The following is a 26,110-nucleotide window of genomic DNA, read 5'->3' on the forward strand; positions in this document are numbered from 1 at the left end:
ATTTGTGACAGGCCAATCACAGGGACAAGACAAAATGACGTATGCATTAGAGCCCGACCGATTGATTGGCAGGCCGATTAATCGGGCGGATTATAGTGTATCACAGATTAATCAACATTGGCCAATATGTAGCTGATATATTAACCCTTAGAGCCCACGCGGCACGGATCTGTGAAAGCCCTCTTTCATGCCTTTCTAATCATGTCTCAGAGCATTCGTAGCTCTTACAGAACATTTTCTAGTGAGCCTAGAACTTGGCTGACTTACCAGAGTCTCTGAGGACAGTGTTGTCCTATACAATAATACGTGATACAGTTTATAAAAACGTTGATAACTTTTGAACCCTAAGTCATAGGAACATACTCTTTTTTTCCTCTGAAAGTTGACCATTTTGCTTGCATTTGTTTGCTACCATCGATGTCTCCATAGCTCTAAAGGACGCCATTGTAGCCAGCCCGGAACTTTGGCGACTTTTCGGGGTCTTTGGAGATTAAATCCACAGCTTTACATCTGATAATAAGTGCCTTTTTTATCCATTTTTAAACCATTTTTAATCATGTACTTTGACTTTCTTCAGTGGGCAGCCATATTTGTTGACATGCAAAGCATTGTGGGATATGTAGTCGACCAGTTGCATCTCTACTGCTTAGAGGAGTAGAGACGCAGGAGTAGAGAATAAACAATAATAAATGCAACTGTATATTCACATGTCCACCATTATCTAATAAAAGACTATTATACAGCGTTTTAAAGTTGTCTAAGTTGCATCTTTGTGAAATAAACAAAGATAATATAAATATAAGAATTTGTGTTCATGTACAGTATATATCCTGTGTATATCAATGCTCTTATTTCATATATCAGCCGATATATATGGGTTATCAACTGATATGTCGGATATCAGCTTTTTTCTAGCCCCCAGTATCAGTATAGGCATCGGCCCCAAAAATCCCATATCGGGTCGGGCTTTAGTATGCATCTTTGTGAATAAAATTGATGCCAAGGCCAGTCAGGAGATGTGCAAAAACATGCGGGACAAACTTTCGGTGTGGCTTTTTGCTCTTGTTTTAGAAAGAAATATGGTCCAGTTTAGATTAAACTGTTGCTTTCCTACAGCTACATCCGAGCTAATTGCTACCGAGGCAGCAGCCATTAGTTATACTGGCAAACTCCACCTGTAACTATTGCAAACTCATGCTGAAGCAGACCAGGAGATGAGCAAAAATATTTTTTCCGTCAGGAAAAGCTTGTAGTGTTGCTCTCTGCTCTTGTCTCAAAGAAATACTGCCCACTTCTGACAAAACTGTTGAGGCTAAGTCCGAGCTCACCACTCTGCTAACAGCCATTGCATACAGCGACTCACATAACAACTACTGTAACCCTAACCCTAAGCAGGTTGACAGACGAGTGAAAGCAGCTTTCCCATCATGAAGAGCTTTAGTGATGTTTTATTCTTTATTTCATGCAGAAATATGGTCCAGTTGTGGTAAAGCTGACGAAATACTAGAACTATATTTGAGCTTATCACCACACTGGAGGTAGCCGTTGCAAACAGATTGGAGCACAACTAAACCCCACCCATAGCTACCGTCTCGTTCTCCTAAAATGACGCTGATTGGTCTGAACCGGATTTGGTTTGGCACAAATGTTGGGGATTTTAGGGGTATCAGTGGCTTTTCCAGATGGACTTGCCTGATGACAGAGATTGCGGCATGCAAATCCACCTGCTTTGCAAGAGTATTAGAACTCGGTGTCAACAAAAATACCATAACAGTGCAAACTAAACCAAAATAGGTCCAGCTGCAACTAGAAAATCTACAAGCAACATCATTATGTAAATATATTGATCATGTTCTGTCAGGGCATTAATACAGAATTATCTGTCTATATTGGCATTACAGTATGTTGTAGAAATGATTAAAGCAGATGGCAGACTACACATTTTTTCAATTACTATGATTATTTTCTCAGTTAAGGTTATAAGAGCCATAAATTTGTGCCATGACTTATTGACAGACATGATAGACTACATGGAGGGACACTATCAATTTTGACCAATGTGATGGTGTTGGAAGGAAGCAGGGCTGGGCTAGATTACACCCAGAAGAACGACTAAAAAATCATCCTATATTTACGGTGCTATACTTTATTTTTATTTATCTATCCAAACCTTACGATAAAATATATACTAGCTTGATGCTAATAACCTGACACGCCACATAGACTATTACATATCCATTGAATAATAAATGTCACTGACATCACAGAACAAACCATCTCTGATGGGATCTTGGTTGTTGTTCACTATGACTCTACACATGATGAAACAATAGATTTTTAGGGCCAACATGACCTGGTACCCTAGGACTGTTATAGGTTGTTTCCACCGAGCAGTTCGGTTCATTTCTGTGCGGGACGGCACGCTTTTTTTGTCGTTTCCATAGAGAAAGGGTCCCATAAAAGCGAACCGTACTGTCCCACTTTTCGGCACCCCTCCGTAGGGGTGCCAATCTTACCTAACCGTACCAAAAAGGTGGAGCTACACACACAACAATAGGGGCTGCACTGACGTCACGTCAGCGCGCGACTCAGCTGCTCGCTTCCGGGCTTCAAAGACGGAAGTCTGCTGTGAGAAGCGAGCGAAAACAGAAGAAAAATGGACCAATATCTGCCTAAATGGGAAATATTTGGACTCGACGAAGATCCAAACTGTTTCCTAGTCTATGGATATTGATGTCTGGCCACAAATCAAGTTTCCTGACGTTTAGCTGGATGATTTTAAGAACACAGAACCTGAAGGCTCACATCAGCCTGATCCATCCGCGATGGATGAGAAACTAAATTAATGCATAAGTTTTGTGAATACGAAGCCTTTGAACAGTTCATTCTCATCAGTAACTAGTTATTATATACGTCCTACGTTAGATAAACTGTGAAAACATCGCTCTGTGGTTGTTTAACAGGCTCGTAAAACTTCAGGCTGCAGACTATTTTTAAACGAGATCAGCGCACCCCGGATTTCTGACTTAATCTAGCTTGATTTTAACACCAGCTGAACTTTTACTTTATTTTGAATGCGGCGAATTCTCACAGTACAGCTCTAAACTTTCATATTTTGTCATATAAACTGTTCTAGACTAGATATATTCACATATTAACGTAGCATTTCGACTCAAACCATCTCTATACACGTATTCCCTCAGCTGAGGATCTGTACTGACAGCGGTTAACATCATTAAGATGTACTTATTTTTTTTAAAGCACTTTCAGCTGAAATAAAGCTGTTTAATGTTTATTCCCGACTGATTTCTGTCACTCATCCTTTCTTTAACTCTGCAGCTGGAACAGCTGACTCGCGCTGTCTCTGACTTTACATGCATGCTTTCACAGCCCCGCCCACCAAGATAGCACGGGTGTCTTTGGAAACGCAAACTATTTTGGGGTTTAGCGTACCAAACCATACCAAACCGAATCAAACCGGACCCCCTGATGGAAACACGGCTTTAGATCGGGCTATAGCTTTAATGAAAATGTGTAGAATGACCTTGGCTGAAATTCAGTACCACTTCATTATTCAAATGATATGTCTTTGCATTTCTTTGAGAGTTAAAGGCTCCAAAATATCAAGCTCAGACTTTCATTTTTTCTACTAAATCCCTTTCAGAATGTGGTGTCAGAAGCAGCACAGAAGAAAGAGCGGGACCTGGTGACGCGAGAGATTGAGCGGCTCCGCTCATCCACCCAGACGGTTTGTCGCAGCACTCTGCCTTTAGGCAAGATCATGGACTACATACAAGAAGATATGGACGCCATGCTGGCTGAGCTGAACACCTGGAGGAGGGAGAACAAAGAACTTGCACAAGCTTTGCTGCAGGAGCAGAGGTGGGTTTGGGATATATGCAAAAACCCTATCAGTGATATGTTGTCTTTATCTTGTTACCAGCACCAGCTCACATCCTAAAGCATTTTGGTATTTCAGCACTTCAGATTCAACATCAGTTTTTAAAATAGAATTAACAATCAATTGTTACGTTAGATAGCTTTAAAGTAGCAGCTTTGTATTCAACTGTAGGCATTTTCTCTCTTTAATTTTTTAAACTGTTGTTTGCAATTAGTCTTTACTTCTGTGGTTTTGTAAGTGTGTGTTTTCCTGCTTGTTTCTGCTGCAGAGCCACTGACAGGGTTGTGGAGCCTCTGAAGGTAGAACTAGCAGAGCTGGAGCAGCTCATCAAGGACCAACAGGACAAGAACTGTGCATCAAAAGCCAACATACTAAAAAATGAAGAGAAAATTCAGAAAATGCTGGCTGGAATCAACTTTGCTTCCAAAAACTGAAGTGAGAAACAAAGTCTGACATAAAATCTTTGTCAATAATGCACTGAAGTTTTAGTGGTGAACAGTTTCTTGTTCATAAAGGTGGAAGAACTGTTTTTTGGAGATGATAGGACCAAATACTGCACTTTGAAGGGGTTTGTTACAGATGGACCCAAAAAACATATCAGACAGCATCATTTAGATGATGTTGGTTAAAAGAAGCTCAATATGAAGCTTGCCCCAATTTAAAAGAACAAACAAAATATTTCTTCCTGCTTGTAACACTTATCATACCCCTTTTCCATAACAGTGCCTTTTTAGAGCGAGCTGGTGTGCAGCCCATGACTTGAATGTTAGACTAGATAGTCCTAATTAATGCCCAATTCATGAAGATATACTCCAAATACTCCAACAGTAAATACATAACGGTTCGATTTGCTGTACACTCAGCAATCAATACAGAAAAGTTTTAAATAAATATTAGTGGAAAAAACAGTTCATAAATGTTTGGCACATTATTTTGATTTCTTCCATTGCCTCATTTCTTGTTACCTGGCTATAAAAGACTATGGAATAATTTTGTAATTTTGTATTGGCAAAATTAAGCAGTCGTTACTGTTTCCCTTGAGGAGTAATGCTCCTCGTCTTAGTTTTGCTGGAGTAGCCATGCTGGCATTACTACACCCACAACCACAGTCTGACATCCAGCTGGCTAATCATAGGAGAGAAGTTCAAATAAATTTGCTACATTTGTACTTCACGACTCTTGGCATGTCCTGGTGGCCTAATGGACGAAAATACTACATGATTATGACCCCTCTGATGCCCTTCTAGATTGTGGTGCTAGGTGTGGTGCAGCACCAGTGATTGTTTGAGCATATGTCATGAACAGTGTTGGGGTAACGCATTACTGATGAGTTACATTTAAAAGTAACGCTACCCAGCACTGGTCTTGAACGTATTGACTCACTGAGTAAAATAAATAGGCATAATATCAAAAGGTATCAGACTTTGAAGAAAAAGCAAGCATTTATCCTATCACATACAGGCACAACTGCAAGAGGTTTCTCTTAAGGATGTCAAGTTTTTCAACACTTTGATTCTTTTTCGATACCATTTTCTTTAACAACATCTATTATTTTTATGTTTGAGAGTACTGAAAGTACCAATATTTTAAAGAAATAACGTGTATACACACAGCTACACATAAATACTAGGAATGGGAATCACTATTGGCTCCACGATACAATATTATGAAGATTCTTGGGTCACGATTCGATATTGCGATTTTACGCATTTCGCAATACAGTGAGTATTGCGATACAATATATTGTGATTTATACCACTTTTTTCAACTGTTTGGCTGATTTAGTATTAGTCTTGCCCTCATGTTTTTCATATTTTCACAGTATTTTATTTTCATGTAGCACTTCTTGCAAACCCCATGTGTCATGTCCATGTTGTTCGTGTCCTACTTCTTTTCCTGATGTCCTTCCCCTGGTGCTGCCATGTTTGTTGTACTAACTTTCTCATGCTCTATGACCGTCACCTCTACCGACCTCACCGGACAAACAATTGTCCAAACAATTGATTTTAATTTCTCCATTATCATAGACTTCAGTTCATATTAGCAATCAATTTGAAAGAATCGATACTTGGTGGTCTGGATGATATGATACATCACCAGACAAAATATTGCGATTCTGTGCTGTATTGATATTTTTTCCCCACCCCTAAGAAAAGCATATATATTTCAACCTACAGATGCAAACAGAGGGGGTGCTCGCAGTGATGGGCAATGAAATGAGTGCCTGTGCTGTTGTCCTGTTGCTAATAAAAGAGCAGTGAGAAGGAGAGAGATGTAATTTCTTCAGTGTTTCCTAAAGGATCTAGAAACACAGCAAAAACCTCTGCAGAGGCATGAAGGAAGATTCAGGACTCGTTTGACTGAGGCTGACTAATGCTACACGCAGCATGCCTCTCTGCTCTGGCCGCTACCCTTGCTGACCTTTTCATTAGCTGCTCAGCAAATATGTTTTATTGAGTCTGTCTATCTAACGTCTTTTTAAAGATGCATGGATCTTTAAAGACAGAAAGAGAACAGAGGGGAGAGACAGCGATGTCTAGTGGTCCATAAACGCTTTCCTGCACATCCTAATAATAGCAGCGTCATTCTTCTTCATAAAAACTGATACCCCTAAAATTACCTCAACATGGAAAAAAAAACAAATAAAATACACAAGGCAGAGTCACTGCGTAAACTTCTGCTGGTTTCTTCCAGAGAACTCAGAGAAAATATTTGATTTTAGGTATGCTGAATACATTATTCTTTTGGAAAATTGTATTTATTTTGCTTTTTATTACCATAAACAGTGTCATCTTTGGGTATGTGTTACTGCTCAGTGAACCTTTCTTATGTGCATGTGGGAAAAAAATAATATAATAAGGTTAAATTAAGCAGGTTTTGGTATCCAGGAGATCATTTCTTATTGCTGTGGTATCAAAACAGGTATCTGTATTGTTTAATTTTAGCTCATATTATATCAAAATTTAAAATTCAGGTATTGTGACAATACTAGTCTCTACTATGGGTATGAGATTCAGTCAGGTTTTGGTCAGATGTCTGCTTCTTGTGAGCACCTTCATTTCTTTATAGATTAGAAATAATAAGACATTATTTTACTAGCTTTATTTTGGCTTTAATTGATGTGCTTAACAGATGTAGCCTGTATGACAATATGAAGCAATACTTTGCTGATATCTGCAGTTAAAGATTAAAGAGTTGGAAATGCCAGTCAGAAAGCACTGTCACAGTTTCCCTCACAATCCCAACAATTCCAGCCCAATATTGTCTAATGAAATATAACAACAGAAGCAAACCTGTAACTGTGGCCCATGTCACTGTTTTATAAATGCAGTCATTGTTCTAAAGAAGTGGTTTATATGTACCGTACTGTGATGTGTAGTGCAGTTGCTACCTCTGATGGTTCCTCTGCAGATCTGTAGACCAGAGGATGATAACTGCCATCATTTACAGGGAATTAATACACACTTGCCATGCTGTCCTGGTTGGACTTATGAATGTAATCCTTTACTTCCCTTTATTTAATGATAGGAGGTTGTGACAAAACTAGTTAGAATTCTCTAAATGTGACAGTCCAGAAGAAATGGTTTTTTCACTACCATAGCATTGCTTTTTCCTTATGTTGATTTTTTTTTTAATATTCTGTTGAATATTCAACAGAGACAGGAGAACTGGAAAATCCCTCAGGTTTTATGTGTGATGGAGCAGCATAGCCTGTGAGTTTCATAAATCAAAATAGAGGACATTTTTAAGAATAAAACAGCATAAAAGAATCACAAATGACGCTTCATGCTTATACACTAACATTGCATTTGAAGACCAGTTAGTTATCTAAAACTGCATTTATTTTAACAAAGATTAAACATAAATATAGCTAGAAACAGCTGAAATAGTCAAACAGCCAGTGTGCAGAAATTTATTGTGTTGACTATTTATTAGGAGGAACTCTTTCATGGACATATTTAAAGAAAATACTCCCAATTTCCCTGTTTGTTAGGTTTTCACTATTATTATTCACAGTCAAACTTATTCAGTCTGGTTTTTCTTTAATTTTCATATCAGTATTATGTTTAGTCCATCACCTACAAGTGTGAACAGTACCCGACCCTTGGAGTTAAATTCTTGTCTGCAAAACTCTGGGAAGCATGAGTCCTGAATGTTACTGTACCTGATATGAACGCACTATTTACACTGTAAACTATTTGTATCATTGCCTCCATTTCACTTTAACTGTACATATTGTACATGTGAAGATTGTATTATAGTTAAATAATTATATAATTTTGTAGTGGAGTGAAATAAATTGTTACATTTCAATAACCATTTGTCTCTTGTCTTTTTTAGGGAAAAGTAGTGACTGAGAAGTTTAAATGCTACTGTCTCAAAGCCTTATAATGTAATCGTAATGAGAGGTTTGTATTGTTTCTGTTTCACTGGCCTTCATTTATCAAATGTGAATATGGTAGAAGTTCTGGAGTATGGTCATTTTCACGCACAGATTTATCAGTCTGACCATGACTTGAGGATGTACGCATATCCCACTCCAGATTTCAGCTCACGGATGTACATTTTCAAGTCGGTATGAACTTGCTGTGCAGTGTAAATCTGGCAGTTATAGATTATCAGCATTTTTTTTTAACATTACACCTAACTCCTGTGAGCAATATTGCTTTTTAAGCAGAATGAGATTTTAGCTGATTTTCTCTTTGTTATATTTGAATAATGCACATTTTTCTGATCAATTTACTTTAAAAAACAGAGACGCTACTTTCCACAATCATAAATGTTTTTAGTGTACACAGTAACGTCACTTTGGTAAATACCATGATTATTATTTTAAGAAAAAGATAAAACTTGAGAGGAAATACATTAAATGTTCTTAAATAGCAAAAACTGTTGGGTCACTGCTGAGATAAGGGATTAATGGGTAAGAGGAGTGTTTCACTACTTAACTAGATTAACCTGGAGTGTGTGTGTGTGTAAGAGCTGACAAAGAACGCAAAACAATTCATATCAGATAAATATCAGTCTATCAGCATGTCTAGAGACTGAATAAGCTGCTGTGCCTTGAGCAAAATTAAGCATCAATGCATGGCTGAAGGCGTTAAGGCAGAGGCAGCGCTCTAAAATTTAAGAATTAAAATGGATATGTTTGGCAAGAACAGCAGAGAGATAGAATAATAAACACTTAATTTCTTTAACCCTATGAAACTTTTCAGGCTTTTTCTTAAATCTCTTAAAGGTCACTTATTGTACCCTCTCAGCTGGCAGCTGAGAGGAGGATCAGGGGAGGAGGACAGAACTTTCTTCCAAGCAGGGAGGGCCAACCGAACCTGGGAGCGGTTCTTACTCCCTACATGACATCATGAGGGGAAAATCTGAGAACAGCTTGTTTTAGCCACATCATCTGAAAGGTGGAGAAAGAGAGGGGGAGAAGGAATGGATTTTTCTAATTCTTGGGGAATATTGGACAGGCCAGGGGCACATATTTTTTGTTGGAAAAGCCTGAAAAAGTGATTTTTGCATAATATGTTTAATAATAATATTTCTTTAAAGGCTCACCAACAGTCATTTTTCAAAGAGCATTTGATCTTGGCTGTAAACTGGCGTATCACCGTCTTTCCCTCACAACCTAAATTCACATCGATAAAACTTGCATGTTACAGCCACTCTCTTCTCCGTCTGGGACAGTTTCAGGCTGGGGACCAGCTGGTATCCTCCTTTGTGCGAGCCGCTTCTTTTAAAGTGTAAGTAAACCCCCAGCTCAGAGCTAACTGACCACTCCAGACTTTTGAAAAATGCACAAAAATGGGCAGTTTGGTACTGAGAGGAGGGAGGGGACAAGGACAGGGTTTTCCAGATGAGGCTGGAGTGACAGTGACTCCCCTTGCCAGAAAGTGACACAGAGTCCTGCAGCACCTCTGCCTCAGCGATCTTTAGAGGTGGAGGATTTTCCCCTCCAGAGTCCTCTGAAGCAGACTGTGGTGTGGTGGTGGACCATGATGGTCCTGAGCACTACCTGTTTGGGCCGCTGACTCCAGCACCAGCGTTACTAAAGCTGGAGCTCTCAGAGCCGAGGCAGTGCAGGTGCATGAGAGGATGGGAGTAGTCTTCCACACACAGTGTTTGTGATTCCCTTTAATGCCAATTTTAAGACTGAAAAACAACAAATATTTAATTTCATTCACTTCTCTAACCTGAAAATTGACACCACAATAAAGGGAGCAGTCTTTTTGTCATGTTATGTATCTCCATGTTGTAAACTGTGGTGGTGAAGCCAGCTGAACTGTGAATATAAAGAGGCGTATTACTTAAGAGGCAGGTTTTTTAGCTAACAGACCTCATTTGTACACTGAAATTTGCCAGATACCCATGTTTCATAAATCACACATGGACTTTGTTATAAGATGATTTTTACACCCAAATCTATGCTGGTTTTCACACCACTATGAGCAAGATAATAACTGATGCTGTTTTTTCCTTCGAGGACTTTAGTAGAGCTCTTTGTGGCATCTGGCAAGGCCTAGTTACACTCCCAAAGAGTCTGACTTCTGCACCTTTTCCCTGAAAACCAGCTGTAACCCACACAAAGCATAATCAACCCTTCAAAAATTGTCCAGCGAGGTTTGGACGGAGTATTTGTGCTGCAGGTCAGAGATTTAGCTGAAGACGTTTTGCAGAAGGCCTGGACACCTGCTTCAGCAAAGAACTGGCCTCAGACTCAACAGGTGGATTAAAATCAGCACAGTCACAGGACAGGGCAGCTCTATTGACCACCTTTTCTTTTCTTACTCTGGGGTCCTTCAAAGTTAGAGTGGCTTAAGCCATGACTGCCTCTTTAAAAAGCCTCAGTTGGTTTTTCCCATTGAATTTTTCATCGGATCATGCTGCTTATCAGCAACTTTACCTTCCACTGTTATGCCAAACTGCAAAGCTGCATGGCTTTAATTAACTTTAATCTGGTGCACTAGCTACACTCCATCTTTAAAAAGGTTCAATTAAAGCACTGTTTAATGGCTACTTAGTGTTGTAACTAGTCATATGAGCTGCTTACTGTGTTTGTTTTTGAAGTGTTACTGCACACATGCCTCAGAAGTTTCTTTACCAACTTTATTTTTTCAGAATAGTCCACTTGTGGGGACTCATGGCACTACTGACCAGTCCGTTTATTTTTAGATCAGCAGCAGGGCCCAAGTATCAAAGGTTTATCCGTCTTCAGACTGCACAGAGCCATGGCAGCATGCCTCCTTGGTGTTTGTTACCCACCCAAATCTGACTCACGTATTTCTTTTCAGCTGATTAAAAGTCGAAGATGTGTATGAAAACATTAATGAGGAAGACTTAGCAGTTTCCCAGACTGCATATGTGCAACCAACAGCAGAAAAAAACCCATCATAGGAAACGGATATCCCGTAGACTAGCTTGTAAACGAGTCAGTCTAATCCCTGTCCCTTGGATCAGGAGCCTGTTTTCTTAACTGGTTTTTGACCCTATAATTATATTTCATCCAGGCAATGCCTCTTTCAGGTAAGGCCTTGCGTATTTCAGTAAGACGATGCTAACCACAGACTGCTCCATCACAACAGCATGGCTTCACAGACCAGAGGCTGACTTGTCCTGCCTGCAGTCCAGACCTCTCACCAATAGAAAACATTGGTAACCTGACACGCCAGATGGAAACACATCCATCTGGAAAACCTTCAATACGAAGTGTTTGGGAAAGGGCAGAGGCTTTGAAAAAAAACTCAGTGTGATGGATGAACATTCTGTTGGTCACATCTTCACAGGCCAATCAGAGCAACAAAACATAGACGTAGCCGTGACTCAGATGCACATGCACAGCAACAGAGGAATAACCCTAACCATGGCGGCCATAGACATGTTAGTGCACGGCTTCTGTTGTTTTTGAAAAGATACAACTCACTATTGTTCTTTTTTCTTCCTTTAACGAAGAAATTTCATCAAGTTCTGATTAAACTGGCGCTTTAGCAGCATCCACGCTAACCTCTTCCACCATAATTGCACCGGCCTCTTGTTGTTGCTTGCTTACGTCATGACTCCGCCATGCCTGAAAATACTGCTCCTCTACGCTGATTGGTCCTGTCACTTTCTAACGGGCCCAGAAATACGGTGACGGGCGTATCCATCTGCTATGCAAGGTTAAAACACTGGAGCATCGTAAAATAAAAAAATCTGTCAAAGAAGACCCAGGACTGTTAAGCAGCTAGAATCCTACATCAGACAAGAATGGGACAACATTCCTCTGCCAAAACTCTGGTAACTGGTCTCTTTACTTCCCAGATGTTCACAGACTGTTTTTAACAGAAGAGGGGCTGCTACACAAACTTCGGCATGGCCCTGTTCCAACTTTTTTGAGGTGTGTTGCTGGCATTATAATCAAAATGAGCTAATATTTTGGTGAAATGGCAAAATGCCTCAATTTGAACATCTGATAGTTTGGTTCTTTTTTCTGTGGTTAATAAAATATGGTTTTATAAGATGCGCATGTGTATATTTTACACAGCGCCCCAACATTTTTGGAAATGTGGCTGTATTTAGAAAATGCGCTTCGTCTCCTCGTATTTCATTCCATTTTAAAACATCTTAAAGCTCCTCAAATGAGGTTTAAGTCTGTCAATAACAGTTTGCTTATCTTTTTATTTAAAGTTTGAGTTAATCTGACATGTCTCCTCGTAGCCACTGGAGCTTCCGTCATTTAAAGGGACACGTCCCCTTTAAATCCGTGCAGCTGAGCGCAGGCAGGAAGTAGCGCAGAGGACTGAGCTTACGCCGTCATCAACGCAGTCACGTTTGTTTATTTTGATGCCTCATACGTGACTTCGCTCCTTCATTTTGCCGTTTTAAAGCGGGGACTGGTGTCAGTCTACCCCCAGAGCCTTATTTTCAGGTTGACGGTGTGACATTTCAGGATTATGGCTGACGGTCAAGAGGCTGATGTCGACGATCCGCCCAGTATCAATTTCCCACCGCTCATCACTGTGTCCGATCTGCCCAGTGCCACTGCTGCAGGTAACCAGGGCTGAATGAACCGGGGACAACATGATTCATCAGAGCTGTCAGGGGAGCTAAAGCCTGCATGTACAGTCTGTGTTCGAGGAAAGTAACACGGAGAGTTCACGATCATCCCTGCAATAATAAATGTGTTATTGAGTGATTCATATAGGAAGGTGTGGCTATGGCTGATATGAATGTATACATAATGTACTTAAAGAGGTAGGCCTGGAAAACAGAGGCCCACTCTCCAGCTGTAGTCTTAGTGCCATAGCCTATAAATGAAACAGACATTATGGACTGGAGTCGACCCTTGCAGCTCATATTTGTGGTTGTACGGTACAAGTCATGGGCACATTTAAAACAGCAGTAATATTTTCTCTAAACTTTTTTAACTGTCTTGTTCGGTAATGTCAGAAATTCTCCACTTAGCTGTATGGTGTTTTTATGTGAACAACTTAAGTCTACTTGTGGGTTTCAGAAGCTCACCAGAAACTGCAGAAGCAATTATAGAACAGTTTTACAGTTTCCTCCCACACACAGTGACCCTTGGATGGATGTGTAACATGAGAATATGCAGAGAGAGAAGCTCCTATCAAATCAGGATGCTTGTATTTCTCTTTACCCAGGAAGCTTAAAGGCATTTATACAACTGGTATAGCATGCATCAGCTTTCTGAGAGATTAACTGTTGTTGGTGCTTTATAGAGCAGTGCTGGTGGGTCATTGAAATTTGTACAAACAAACATAAATTCTACAACTATACAACAATATAAATAGCTGTAGCATGTTTTAAAGATGTTATTCTGTATAGATATGAATATGGTGTGCCTTGTGCAAAAAAATGTTGGAAAACCACGTGTCTAGAGCAATGGTTCTCAACCTTTTCAGCACATGACCCCCAAAATAAAGGTGAACTGAACCTGAACTGAACCACTGAACCTGACGGTGGTTGAACATGCATGAACATTCAAGTGCAGACAAGGCTGCCTATGAGGGGGGATAGAGGGGAGAGCTTTCTGGGGCCCAGCCAAACTGGGGGTAAAATTACTGTCTATTGTAGAGTTAAGCTGTGATATCCATATTTTCCATTGACCCAAAATAATTGCCACTCTTATCATGCAGCAAACATCTTTTTTATTCAATTGTGCTGTGGTTAAATAACCTTCTAAAAAATGTAAATGCCTTTCCTTAAAAACAGAATTAAAATGGTTAAAAATTGCTAATGGTGGAAAAGGTGGTGAAGTTGGATTTTAAAATTAGCAGAAATGGGTTAGAAGTGGCAAAAATTAGATATAAATGGCAAAAAAATTGGCAAAATTGGGTTAAAGTGGCATAAACAGGAACAGAAAGTGGTAAAAGGGTTTTAAAGTGGCAAAAATGGGTTTTCAAAGGCAGAAGAAATAGGCAGAAAGTGACAGAAATGGGTTAAACAGGTAAAAATGGGTATTTCAAAGAGTGAAATGTGGTTAAAAGGGGTATTAAAGTGGTTAAAAAGGGTTTTTTTTAGCAGCAATGATGGGTACAATGAAGCAATAATAGACGGAAAGTGGCAAGAATTGGTTTAGAAGTGGCAAAAACAGGCAGAAAAGTTGCAAAAAGGGTTAAAAGTGACAAAAATGGCTTTAAAGTGGGAAAAAATGTATTGAAATTGGTGGGATAAAGGCATGAAAACTGGTTAAAATTGGGCATGATTGGTATCAAGTCGAAACAGTGGGAAAAAGACAAAAATAGGTCCAAATTGTGCAAAACTGATGAAAAGTGGCAAATAAGAGTGGCAATATTGTACGGGAAAAGTTGTTATAAAGTGGCAAAAATAAATCTTTTCAATATTAAAATAATAATTATAGTTTGACACCAATGCTACTGATAAAACACACATCCACTGATACAGATAGGGCCCGATCTGTGGGTTATCAGGCGCCCAACTAAATCTGTGTGCAGATTTATTATTTTTTACAGCTTTTTTGATTTCTTTGATTTCAGCGTAAATTTCACCAAATGTCAATGTTTTGAATTTACATTTAACTAATTGTATGCATATTTTTTTAGAAAAATTGGTAATATGTAAATTTTAAAAACATTAAGAAAATACTCTTAGTTTTTTAAGGCATCTGGTGACCCCCCTCTCAGTGTCTTGCGACCCACCAGTTGAGAACCACCGGTCTAGAGGACATATAATGCTACTTGTATTCCACATACTTTAATGCTCTAATTGCACAACAAGTAACGGTCTGACATTTAGGTGTCTTTGTGTCCTCGCCAGGTCGTAACCTGAAGGAATGGCTGCAGGAGCAGTTCTGTGACAAACCTCTGGAGCAGGATGACATGCGACTTCACAACGCAGCATATGTCGGAGATTTGGACACTCTGAGGAATCTGCTGCAGGAAGACAGCTTCAGACGGTGGGAGAGAGTTATGATAATCATCATACAAATATGTTTGTTTTAAGATCTGTTTTCATTTTTTTCTTTTATTAGGATGAGACAGCAGATTAATTAGAAATCAGGAGAGAAAGTGTGGAATGCTTCCAGTGTGAGTGCACTTTTAAGTGCATTTCTCCCACATTATTAGAACTTTATAGGTGAAAAACAAGGCTTTGGTTTTTTGTTTAGTAAACAGTAAAAGTAAAAACACCTTATGAGGTGCCATTTTAACTGAGGAGTCTTCAATTAAAAAGAAGAAGTAGTATTGAGAAGGGGGCTGTTGGGCGATGCTGTTACTGGTCTGAACTTGCTGGAGATATTGCCATATTTTGTTATTGTTATAGTTGAGAGCCCCCTGGTGGTGGAATTTTACATACTGTGAGTTTATCCAATATTCATGGTACCCTGAAACAACCTGACACTGTTTGGATGAGTTATATGTAATAAAAGTGCTGACTACAGATATTCATGTTGGGATTTTGGCTCCCACAGTCAGACAAAGCTTCTCCACCTACAGGATGACCTTCAGCCACAGTGTTCTCCTACTCTGCTTTCTGCTTTGGCTGGGTATATAAGAAAATCAAATATAAAAGATTCCGATCGAAAGTATTTGCCGTGCAGAAAGCCGCACCACAGCTTCAGCTTAAAGCGGCTGTGACATTTTGTGGCCGTTTCATTTGATGCTAACTGTATCTGTCGCCTTTCAACATGGGCAGCTACCCAAATGGCAGACCTCCAACCCCCCTTATATCAGCATCTTAAAGAAGGTTTAGACCTGTCCAGCATTTTTAAGAGAACCCTCTAGATCACAGGTGGACTCACTATTCTCCAACAATGATCTGTGTCCCAACAGTTTCAAACTGATGGGCACTAATCGGAAAATCTTGACAAGCAGCACAGGTCACTGTACTCTAAAGAAGCACTTATATCAGGCATTACAGCTGAACAGATGGTAGCCCATGCTAGAATTAATTTACCATCAATGATAATTCATTTACAAAGGTATTTGTTTAAAAGCAGCCATTTTGAGCACATAAGTATGCTTTTATGATTGCAAATTTGGTGCTTAGATAAAGTAGAAAAGGTTTATACTTGATCAACTTTAACATCTCCTGCTTCACTAGCTTCTACATCTGTTATAGGCAGACCCCTCTCTAAAACTGGCATCTGTACCAATGTCAAAAATCAGTGTTTTTGAAAAAAATAATGCAAGTTTATCATATTTGTATGGTCATTGGTTTCATTTATTACTCAATTTGTTTTTCCCACCTCACAGTGTTGCAGTTATCCTTGCTTATACGTATCCTCTCATTTCTGCCTGACTCAGAGCTCACACTTCGTCACCTGTGGACGGGTTCTTAAAGCACATAAGCCAGTGAAGCAGGCAAATGTCTCTTTGATTTTGAAAAAATGCAGAGAGGAGACAGTTTAACAGGAAATGAAAAGAGAAGTTGTTTTATCTGTTTTCACAAGGCTTATGAACTTATGCACTCTGCAATGAGTGCATATTGATGTGCGGGGAAAACAGCTTGAAAAGACCTTTTAAGACAACTCATGCTGACATGACATCCGTTTTCAGGCTTAGACAGAACAAGAGAGAGATACATATGCATCAGTGCTAGTGGCATGTAACCTGACATGCCAGAGAGACTGTTTCATGTATCCATAGTGTTGACATATTTCACATTCATGTGGGAAAGCTCCCATAGAAAGTGTTTGGGAAGGGCAGGACTTTAAATAAAATTCTCAGCAGGTGATTGGGCAAGGATTCTCCCCTCAACAAGCTCGTCTTCAGCAGAGCTAACTCAGACAGGGTGCAGCCATCTTTCTCCTTGTGATGAATCGACAAAGGTACAGGAGTCGAAGTATTATGTCGCTCCAGCTCTGCATATAAGACATGAAAAATGGGTCTGCTCAACCTACCTGCAAACAAAAATGTCTACCCACAGCAGAATATAAAAAGTAGCCCAGTTGTGCGAAACCGATGAACCTGGCAACCATAAGTACAACTGGACTCCGCTCCTAGCTATGGCCTCGTTCTCCTCAAATGATGCTGATTGGTCTGAACAGTGTTTGGTTCAACACAAACGTGGATTGGAGCTTGTCAGGATGGATTCGGTCCTGAAGCCAGACATGGAGTCTAGTAAACCCATCCACTTTGCAAGGTTAAGTGGTGTGTATTTTAGCCAATAAGTCATTTACAACTGCCAAGACGAACAAGGAGTGCTTGCTTGTGTCAGCTGAAGAGGTTATTATGCATAAATAATGCCAGGACAGTTTGACTGATTTATTGAAGCTTTAAAATTATAACACATAATGTATGTCCTGCAGGATCTCTCAGACCCTTCATATAGGATCCTTTTCAGGAACTGCCCCCATTCCAAACTAACTGAAATGCCCTGTGCTGAAGTGTTAAAGTCCCTGTCAAGAGATTAAAGAAATCTTTATTTTACGTTTGTTGTATGACAGGCCACCATGTCATGAACCACCAGGACAAATTTGAGTCATGAAAAACATCTCAAAGTTTATAACAATTAAGCTTCAACATCATGAAAAATGAGTCAGTAATTTCCTCTTTAGGGTGATGTGGGCGTGTCTGTTGAATGAGCTGAAGCCACGCCCACTTATGAGTAATACATCCTCTTAGATAAAAAAAACAAAGCTTCTGATCAGAGCGCAGCTGCCTGACTCTGTGCCAGAGCAGATAGACGTTTGGGATTAAATTTACTGTTTTCTGGCACAAATCTCTCTGTTACGATGCCTTTAATGATCCATAGGCCACAGGGGCTGATAGATTTGGGAAATTTGCCTCACAATGAAGAAAAACACAGCATGTAGCTGGCTGTTAACTTTTAGTTGAGGCAGTGACATCAGCTAACAACAGCTGGTGATTTTATATTGTTGTAGTATAAGCAGGGGCGGTGATGTTACGGTTTTATGTATTTGCCCAGCTCAAATAAACCAAGCCAGGAAAGAGGTGAACAACTTCTAATGGTCCAAATCCAAAATTCAGTCATATGTAGGTCTCAGTGTTTTCATGTTTACAGAAACCTTATTCCAACATATCTAGTGTGTTAAGACAGAAAGTTTGGATTTCACTTTCCAGGGACTTTAAATGAATTATATTATAGTTGATATGAGGAGGTGAATTATGCTTAAGAAAGCTAGTGTGCCATTCAGTCCCCCATTTTACACTGCCCAAAAATCTATTACAAAATAGTTCTCTGTCTCAACTCCAACATATTTAGACTGTTTGGAGCTGACTATGACAAAAATGCCATACAATGTGTTAGGGATTTAGAAAAATAGATATTTTTCATGCTCAGAAACGTTAGTGTCAAAACACCCATACTTCTGACACAGACAGTTATATTTTATGCAGTGTTTGTTGTGTTATTGTAGAATTATAGAACATTCTTTGTCCTTCCTTGGTCCTTGTATTCATCATCTTACTGCAGAGCTGGCAGCTTGTGATCCGAGTGTTCATGTGTGGCTGTAAGTGGTTTGTGGTTTCAGTGCTGAGTGGGTTTGCGAGGTGGGTTTGCTGAGTGACAGCCAGAGAGAGAGAGAGACATGCTGTACAGAATGTGTCCTTTCCAACTCTACCACATAACAGTCCTGTGCTACGTAACACACTCCATATGCGGGATACTTCATCCCTATTACCTTACTGAGCTGTAACCACCATCCCTCTCTGTATATGAGTATCCTGGTTTATAGTTGCTGGCCACAGTGGTGGTAAAACAGGCCGCTGACGTTGGGTTATTTGCATACTATCCATAAAGGTACTGGAACTAAAAATGCTTCTTTTGTAAGTGTCTGATAGAGGCACTATAGACAAGTCAGTGCTCTTTTATATTATATTCATATTATATGGTCTGTTTGTTGAAAGCAGTTTATTTTTTGCAGTAAGTTGTGTGTACATTTAGTTTACAGCAATGGCATTTTCAACACTTTGAAAAGTTATCACGTCTATGTGTTTTTTAGTCATTTATCTGCCTCTGTTCTACAAAACTATATCAAAATTTGAATTAAGGTTAAAATTAACAATCACTCTCCTCTCTCCCGACTAGGCGCATCAACGAGAAGTCCGTGTGGTGTTGTGGCTGTCTGCCGTGTACCCCTCTGCGGATCGCAGCCACAGCGGGTCACGCCGCCAGTGTGGCCTATCTGATAGCACAAGGGGCCGAGGTGGACCTGGTTGATGTGAAAGGTCAAACGGCCCTGTACGTAGCTGTGGTTAACGGTCACCTGGACTGTGTCAGGATCCTCCTTGAAGCTGGAGCTGATCCTAACGGAAGTCGCCATCATCGCAGCACCCCGCTGTATCATGCAGCGCGAGTGGGACGGCTGGACATACTGCAGGAGCTCATCAGGTGAGGATGAGAGAGGGTTATTCTTTAACCTGGTGGTAATATTGAAATTATCTCTGCACACAAAAATAGTCTTTTCTTATATGTTTATGGATGTTCAGTCAATAAAGGGGGATTCCTTAAATAGACAGAACATCTCTATCACTTGTTGTACAAAAGTGAAACCAAAGTGGAGCTATAGTATTGTCATCCCACCTCTTCCACCAACTGAACACACAAACAAGTATCTCCTGATAAATCAACAAAGCTCAAGCTGACACAGTCCATTATAGAACAGATTTTTGTGTTGGTTTGAAGCATAAACTCACAGTCATGGAAAGTTAAATAACTCATTTCTTTGTGTTTGTCTTGTTTCCTCTTGCTGTTCCTCCTCTACTCTACTAATCCAATCTTCACAGCGATGGGAAACTAACCTGACACACCACATAGATTGCTTCATATATCCATCACATGGATATATTTCACATTTATCTGAGAAACCACCCATAGAAAGCATTTGGGTAGGATAGAACATTTCATAAAATTCTCAGTAGATGATTGGATGGACGTTCTGTCTGTCACATTCATTATGGGCCAATCAGAACGACAAAACAAAATGAGGTTGTGTGCATGTGCAGCTCCAGTACAAACACTTTTGTAGCATATCTACACTGGAGCATGACGTGGATATAACTTGTGTCCAACCCATTTGGGAGAAGAGTTAAAAAAAACAAACAAAAAACAAACAGCTGAAACAGGTTGGGAAGAGAGCAAAAAACTTCAAGTGTGGCTCTGAACTCATGTCTTAAACTGCTGCTAAGGCTACATCTGAGCTAATTGCTTTGCCAGCAGCCATTGTACATATTGATTCACACGGTAACAACCTTTTCTCCCCAGTTACTCTTGCAAACTCATGCTGCAGCAGGAAAGAAGAGCAAAAGCACCCCTGCCATCATGAAAGCTTTCAGGGCTGCTCCTTGCTTATTATTTGAAAAACAATTATGATCCATTTCTAATAAAACTGTCACTTTACTATAGCTACATCCAAGCTAATTGCCACACTGGTGGCAGCCATCACTAATGGTTTCCAGTACAACTTAACCCCGCCTGTAGCTACCTCCTCATCCCCTCTAAACAACACTGATTGTCCAGACCAGACAGTGCAGATTTAAGCCTTGCAAGATGGATTTGCATGACGAAACACGTGGAGTTTGTTGAATCCATTGGCTTGCAAGGTTACAGAGAAGCTACATTCAGCAACAGAGCACTCAAGTGTAGCTTTTGCAGATTTCCTAGCATCAAATAATTAACTTGTTATGATAATTAATTTTTATGCAATTTTGAATGCTTTGAATCACTGTCTGGGTATGGAGAAACACCTCATGCAGTCTGGGTTTTGCAAGTGTCTGTAATAGTGATGCATCAATCCTGCATTTTAAGCTCCTACTGAGTCTGGATTGGACCAATATCCGATAACAGGATTGGAAAGTTACTGATTAAAATGCAAAGTAGCCCAATGTCAACACCGGTACTTCTGCTGTCCACTATAGGGAGTGACGTCATGGCAGTCACGTCTGCAAATGGTCGATGCTACAGCCAGTCCGAACCTTAAAATCTTTTGGCTTCACTTTCGGGGAGCAGCCATGTTGTCCATATTTCACACAGTCTAGACTCAGTGGTATCATCAAACAGGACTGAGAAATGTGATGCTTCCCATGTTTAACCACTCTACTCCTTTGTTTTGTTGGTTTTATTTACTAGTATATTTATACCTTATATGTTTATTATATGGTATTACTGAGAGCTCTAACAGCTTTTATTGAGTCTCTCAAAGGTAATAAAATCTTTCCCATTGCAGGCCAATAGCCAAAAGCAAGACTTTGCTTGAAAATGAAACATGTGACAAGTCTAAAAAGTTTTGACCTTCTTTAATACATCGCTTAAATATTTTTGTATTCTCTAAAAAAATTATTCCAAATCTACGTTTCCCTCTGTCCAGGTTCAATGCTGATGTAGACATGGACCACCAGCTCGGTCCCCGGCTCCTCTTAAGTGCCCGCACCCTAAACACCCTGGTCGTATGTCCTCTCTACATCAGCGCTGCCTACCACCACCTCCACTGTTTCCGGCTGCTTCTCCAAGCTGGAGCTCAGCCTGATTTTAACTACACTGGGCCCGTCTGCCACGAGGCTCTGACCCGCGGCCTGGCCTCCTGCCTGCTGGATGCTGTGCTGAGACACGGATGTGAAGTGGCCTTCATCCACCTGCTGCTGGACCACGGAGCAAACCCGGCCCTTGTTCCCTGGGATGAGGCTGAGCTGGAGGCGCCTAATCGGAGGAAGGTGGATCCAGAAGCACTTCAGGTCTTTTTGGAGGCAAGAAGTGAGTATAATCTAGTTTGAAGCCATTATTGAGAACAGATTTATTGATCAGCTCTCAAAATTCTCTTTTAAGAAAGGGGGTTAGTTGGTAGTAAAAATAGTCATGCTCACAAGATAAACCATTCTTAGTTGTTATGATACTTAAAAATGGGCTTAATTGCATGGTATTTATACATTTTTTATCTTTTAGTATTTTTGTGAATGCAAAACGCTGATCTCTTATTTATTTTAAAAAGTTGTATCTCAGTTCATCATGAAAAATGATATATTTTTAAACCTCTTTATGCATTTGTCATGGTATGTAAACAGTCATTGTGTCACAGAGATGGAAAATGACTACTCCGTGTTGCAGCTCCACATAGTGGTCAATGGTAGCTGCTACTTTTCTAAGCTCTATGTCCTCCAGGCCTCTCTGATGGTTGTGTGACTCAAAGATAAAATTATGGATTTTTTTTTTTCTTTTTTTGCTGAATCTATGAAATAATAATCACAAGTCAACTAGTGTGGCTGAATTTAACCCCAGCTGCATCTGTTTCAGAGTTTGAAAGGGAATTATGATATGCTGGCTCATCATTTGTGTTTTTCTTACTCTGACACACAATATGTTCTACTTTGAGGCCATAGTTTTTGGTTGTTTTCTCCCCTTTTTAATTTCCCCTACCTCGCAATGCTGAATCACTTTCATTAAGTGGAAACATAACTGTCTTTTATGCAGCTAATAGAAGTCTAGACAAGCCTTTCCCAACCTTAAGTATGCCATGACCCCAAACATCCATAATATGAGACTCAAATATTGACCTCCATATTTTTACCTTTCAAACAGAGTTTCAGTGTTGAGTTTCCAGAGATATTAACATTAAGAGAAGAGCATTTGTAGAGTCAGAATGTTCAATTAATAAGCCACCACTGTTTTATTGTTTTGATCAGGCATCTGCAAAGTCACCCATAGTTTATTTTCTAATGTTCATCTCTTTAAACGTCCTCTGTGATTCCACAAACTTTTTCTTAGTAATGTTTTTGTCTCTGCAGGCTCTAATATATCGTCATTATCAGGAAGCGAGTGCTGAAGTAGATTGTTTGAATCTGTCATTGGTTAATTCAAAGACGAAGTAAATGATAAAAAAGGTGTCATGTGAGTTAAATCCTCTGGCTTTAACCTCCTTTGTTAATTCTGGTACTTTGTAAAAGAATATTACAATCACGTCAAGTATTTTCTGAATGTTTCACATGATTTCACTCTTTGGGAAATACTGGCTTAACCTGGTCACACAGAATAGAATTTTAAGCTTGATTTTTGGCTAGGTTCCCTTCCCTGATGCGCAGGGGGCACATGTCTCAAGTTGAGGCTTGTTGTGTTATTATTTTTCCAAACAGTTCCCAAATGTTTGGATTAAAATCGATAACTTTACAGCTCCCTATCACATCAGAATCTTAAATTGTAAATGTCAAACATGTTTAATATTTATGATTGTGGTTTGGTCTTTCAGAAACAGTGGATTACTCCCTCCAGGCAGGGAGGGTGTCTTTGCGCTCAAGTATCTCTGGGTCTTGTTCATGACTGAGGGTAGAATGGACCGTGAGATTGAAAGGCGGATCAGTGCAGCATTGGCGGTACTGTAGATGTTGTACCAGACTGTTGTGGTGAAGAGGGAGTTGAGTGGGAAGACAACCCTCTCAGGTTACTGGTCGATCTTCAATCCAACCCTCACCCATGGTTATGAGCTTTTGGTAATGATCGGAAAAATAAGATCGCCAGGTTCAAGTGGTGGAAATAAGATTCCTTAGGAAAGTTTCTGGGCTCAAAAGGAGCCAGTGTAGGTGGTTTGGGCATCTGATTAGGATGCCTCCCTGTGGAGGTCTTCTGGGCAAGTCCAACTGTGAGGGAGACCCCAGGGTTGACCCAGAACTTGCTCCTGGGGGTGCCTCAGAATCCCCCAGGAAGAGTTGGAAAATGTCATTGGGGAGAGGGATGTCCAGGCTTACTTACTTAGCCTGCTGCCACATCCACTTGACCTTGGATAAATGGAAGAACATGGATGGTCTTACTGCCTCCAACAGAATGCCCACAACAACCAATGAGAGCATGCTACAAACATTAAGGTCTCTCATACATAAACACAACTTCAACCTTCATATCCCTCAGGATTTCACCCTCATTCCTTTCCTTGTTTTTTGATTTTTGCTGCAAATGTAAAGCATGCCAGGATAGCCAGCTGAGGATTTCAGTATTCCTCCGTGTTTGTTTCTTGTTTGTAGTCATGTTTAGTCGTGCATATTTCTGTCAGATCCCACATACGTGGAATCTTCAATGTGAAATTGTTACTAAAACAGCTGTGTGGTCTCACGGTCTGCCTCCCGTGTTTTTATTATAATGTAAGAGTTGGAAATCCTCAAATGTGTGGTCAACCTCAGACTATAAAAGTGAAAGGTTGACATGTTTAACAGCAGTGCTAATAAGGAATAAGGCTGCATGGATGGTTAACCTGATTCTGTAGTCTGCTTCTGCTGCTAATCAGATCCACCTTTGCTTTATTTTATTTCTCAGGAACCCCACGGAGGCTCACACACCTGTGTCGCATCAGGATCCGCCGAACGCTGGGCAAAAGTCGTTTAAACCAGATAACCTCATTACCACTACCACAACCCATCAAAAACTTCCTGCTTCACCTGAACTGAAAACCATCCACTTCCTTCTATAGATATCTCTGATCTGACCTTAAAAACTGCCCAGGATAGGGCAGGTTTTTTTTAACCCCAGTTTTCTTATATGTCTGAAAACAGTGAAGAGTGATGTAACACCCCTATCTTGATGGTTTTGAGCTAATAAGAGAAACCTTTGGCTGTCCTCATTCATGAAAACTTTATGTACTGCTAAATGTTTGCCTTGTAACCGTCCAGTTTGATGATGTGTTCTGGTCCTTCATGTAGCACTTTACAGCTTAAAAGCCATATTGTGACTGACATTCATTTTGGAGCAGAGACCTAAACATGTCATGTATAAAACCCCCTCTTAAGAGCTGAGAAACAAAAACTCAAATGCGGCTCGTTGAATTGCTTTAAATGCTTGTCCAGTTTATGTAAACTGGGATTTTAGCTATATTACCAGCTCTCAGCAGGAAGAAATGTGCAGAAACCAAATATTCTCACATTTGAGAGACAAAACGAGTGGTTTGGAAAGTCTCCTAGATTGTACTTGTAATGTGATTCTTCTTCTGTTGATACATTAAGCACTTTGAATTAACAGGCAATGGAAATGCTTGGAAATCGGTTGGTAAACCCCAAATAATGGCATTCTGTGTTCACATTTGTGCTGGTTGGTGGTGTTAGATGATTTTAGCCGTATGCCTTAACAATGTGGTTGCTAAAATTGCCTCAAAGATTGAGAAGACCCCAAAGTTTTGATGGAGAATAATGGGCAAAGCTAAAAGTGAGTAGTTTTTCAGGTCCTGTATATTAACTAGAAGACTTGCAGCATGAGACGAGTTTACATCATAGGTGTAATTACAAAAATTTGTGTTAATTATCTACATAAAGAGGAGACTTTGTAGAATATATTTACTGCGAAAGTGTATTTAAGCAACATTTCTGTTAATGAGACATATTTATAATGCTATATGATGTATTTATGATTCATTTAGAAAACATTGCACTAATGTCTGTGCATGTCTGTTGCAGAGCTTTGTTTTACATTTTTTATGACATGTCAGTGTATTTGGCTTTGTAAAGCTCATCTTTCTTTGCATACAGTAAATGTGCAATAATTCTACACGCTCTGATGTCTGTTTTTTATCCTCTAAAACCACACGGGAACTCTTCCACACCACTAAAAGCAGAGCAATTCTTTAAAAGTGAGATCCCTCTCCTTGTTTCCTGCTCTTTTGCAGTGACCACAGCAGAATTATTTCTTGTCCTCCCCTCAAAACCTCTTCCAGAGATCAGTTCTAGTCCAGATGATCTGAGCCAATATCATCAATGGAATCTCTGTAGTTTAGGTTTGGTTAAATTTAATGAAAGTAAATCCCTATTTCTGTCAATGAGATGG

The 26,110-nt window shown here is 39.9% G+C and overlaps 2 protein-coding genes across 3 annotated transcripts in view; both read left to right on the plus strand.

Moving 5' to 3' along the window:
* The window catches only part of traf3ip1 (TNF receptor-associated factor 3 interacting protein 1), a 33,852-nt gene extending 25,666 nt beyond the window's left edge, over positions 1-8,186 (plus strand). For both annotated transcript variants that reach the window (XM_041807348.1, XM_041807349.1), the window contains 2 exons: positions 3,665-3,882; positions 4,170-8,186. In XM_041807348.1, the coding sequence (XP_041663282.1) occupies positions 3,665-3,882; positions 4,170-4,335 (384 nt within the window). In that variant the 3' untranslated portion in view covers positions 4,336-8,186. The remainder of the gene's footprint in view (positions 1-3,664; positions 3,883-4,169) is intronic.
* A 4,489-nt stretch (positions 8,187-12,675) lies between these two features.
* On the plus strand, positions 12,676-25,831 carry asb1 (ankyrin repeat and SOCS box containing 1). Its single transcript, XM_041806557.1, has 5 exons — positions 12,676-12,928; positions 15,176-15,314; positions 19,409-19,711; positions 21,687-22,069; positions 24,614-25,831. The coding sequence occupies exons 1-5, from the start codon at positions 12,832-12,834 to the stop codon at positions 24,742-24,744; spliced, it is 1,053 nt and encodes a 350-aa protein (XP_041662491.1). The 5' UTR covers positions 12,676-12,831; the 3' UTR covers positions 24,745-25,831.
* The last annotated feature ends 279 nt before the right edge of the window (positions 25,832-26,110 follow it).

Source organism: Cheilinus undulatus, linkage group 15 (genome assembly GCF_018320785.1).
Source record: "Cheilinus undulatus linkage group 15, ASM1832078v1, whole genome shotgun sequence".
Lineage (NCBI taxonomy): Eukaryota > Metazoa > Chordata > Actinopteri > Labriformes > Labridae > Cheilinus > Cheilinus undulatus.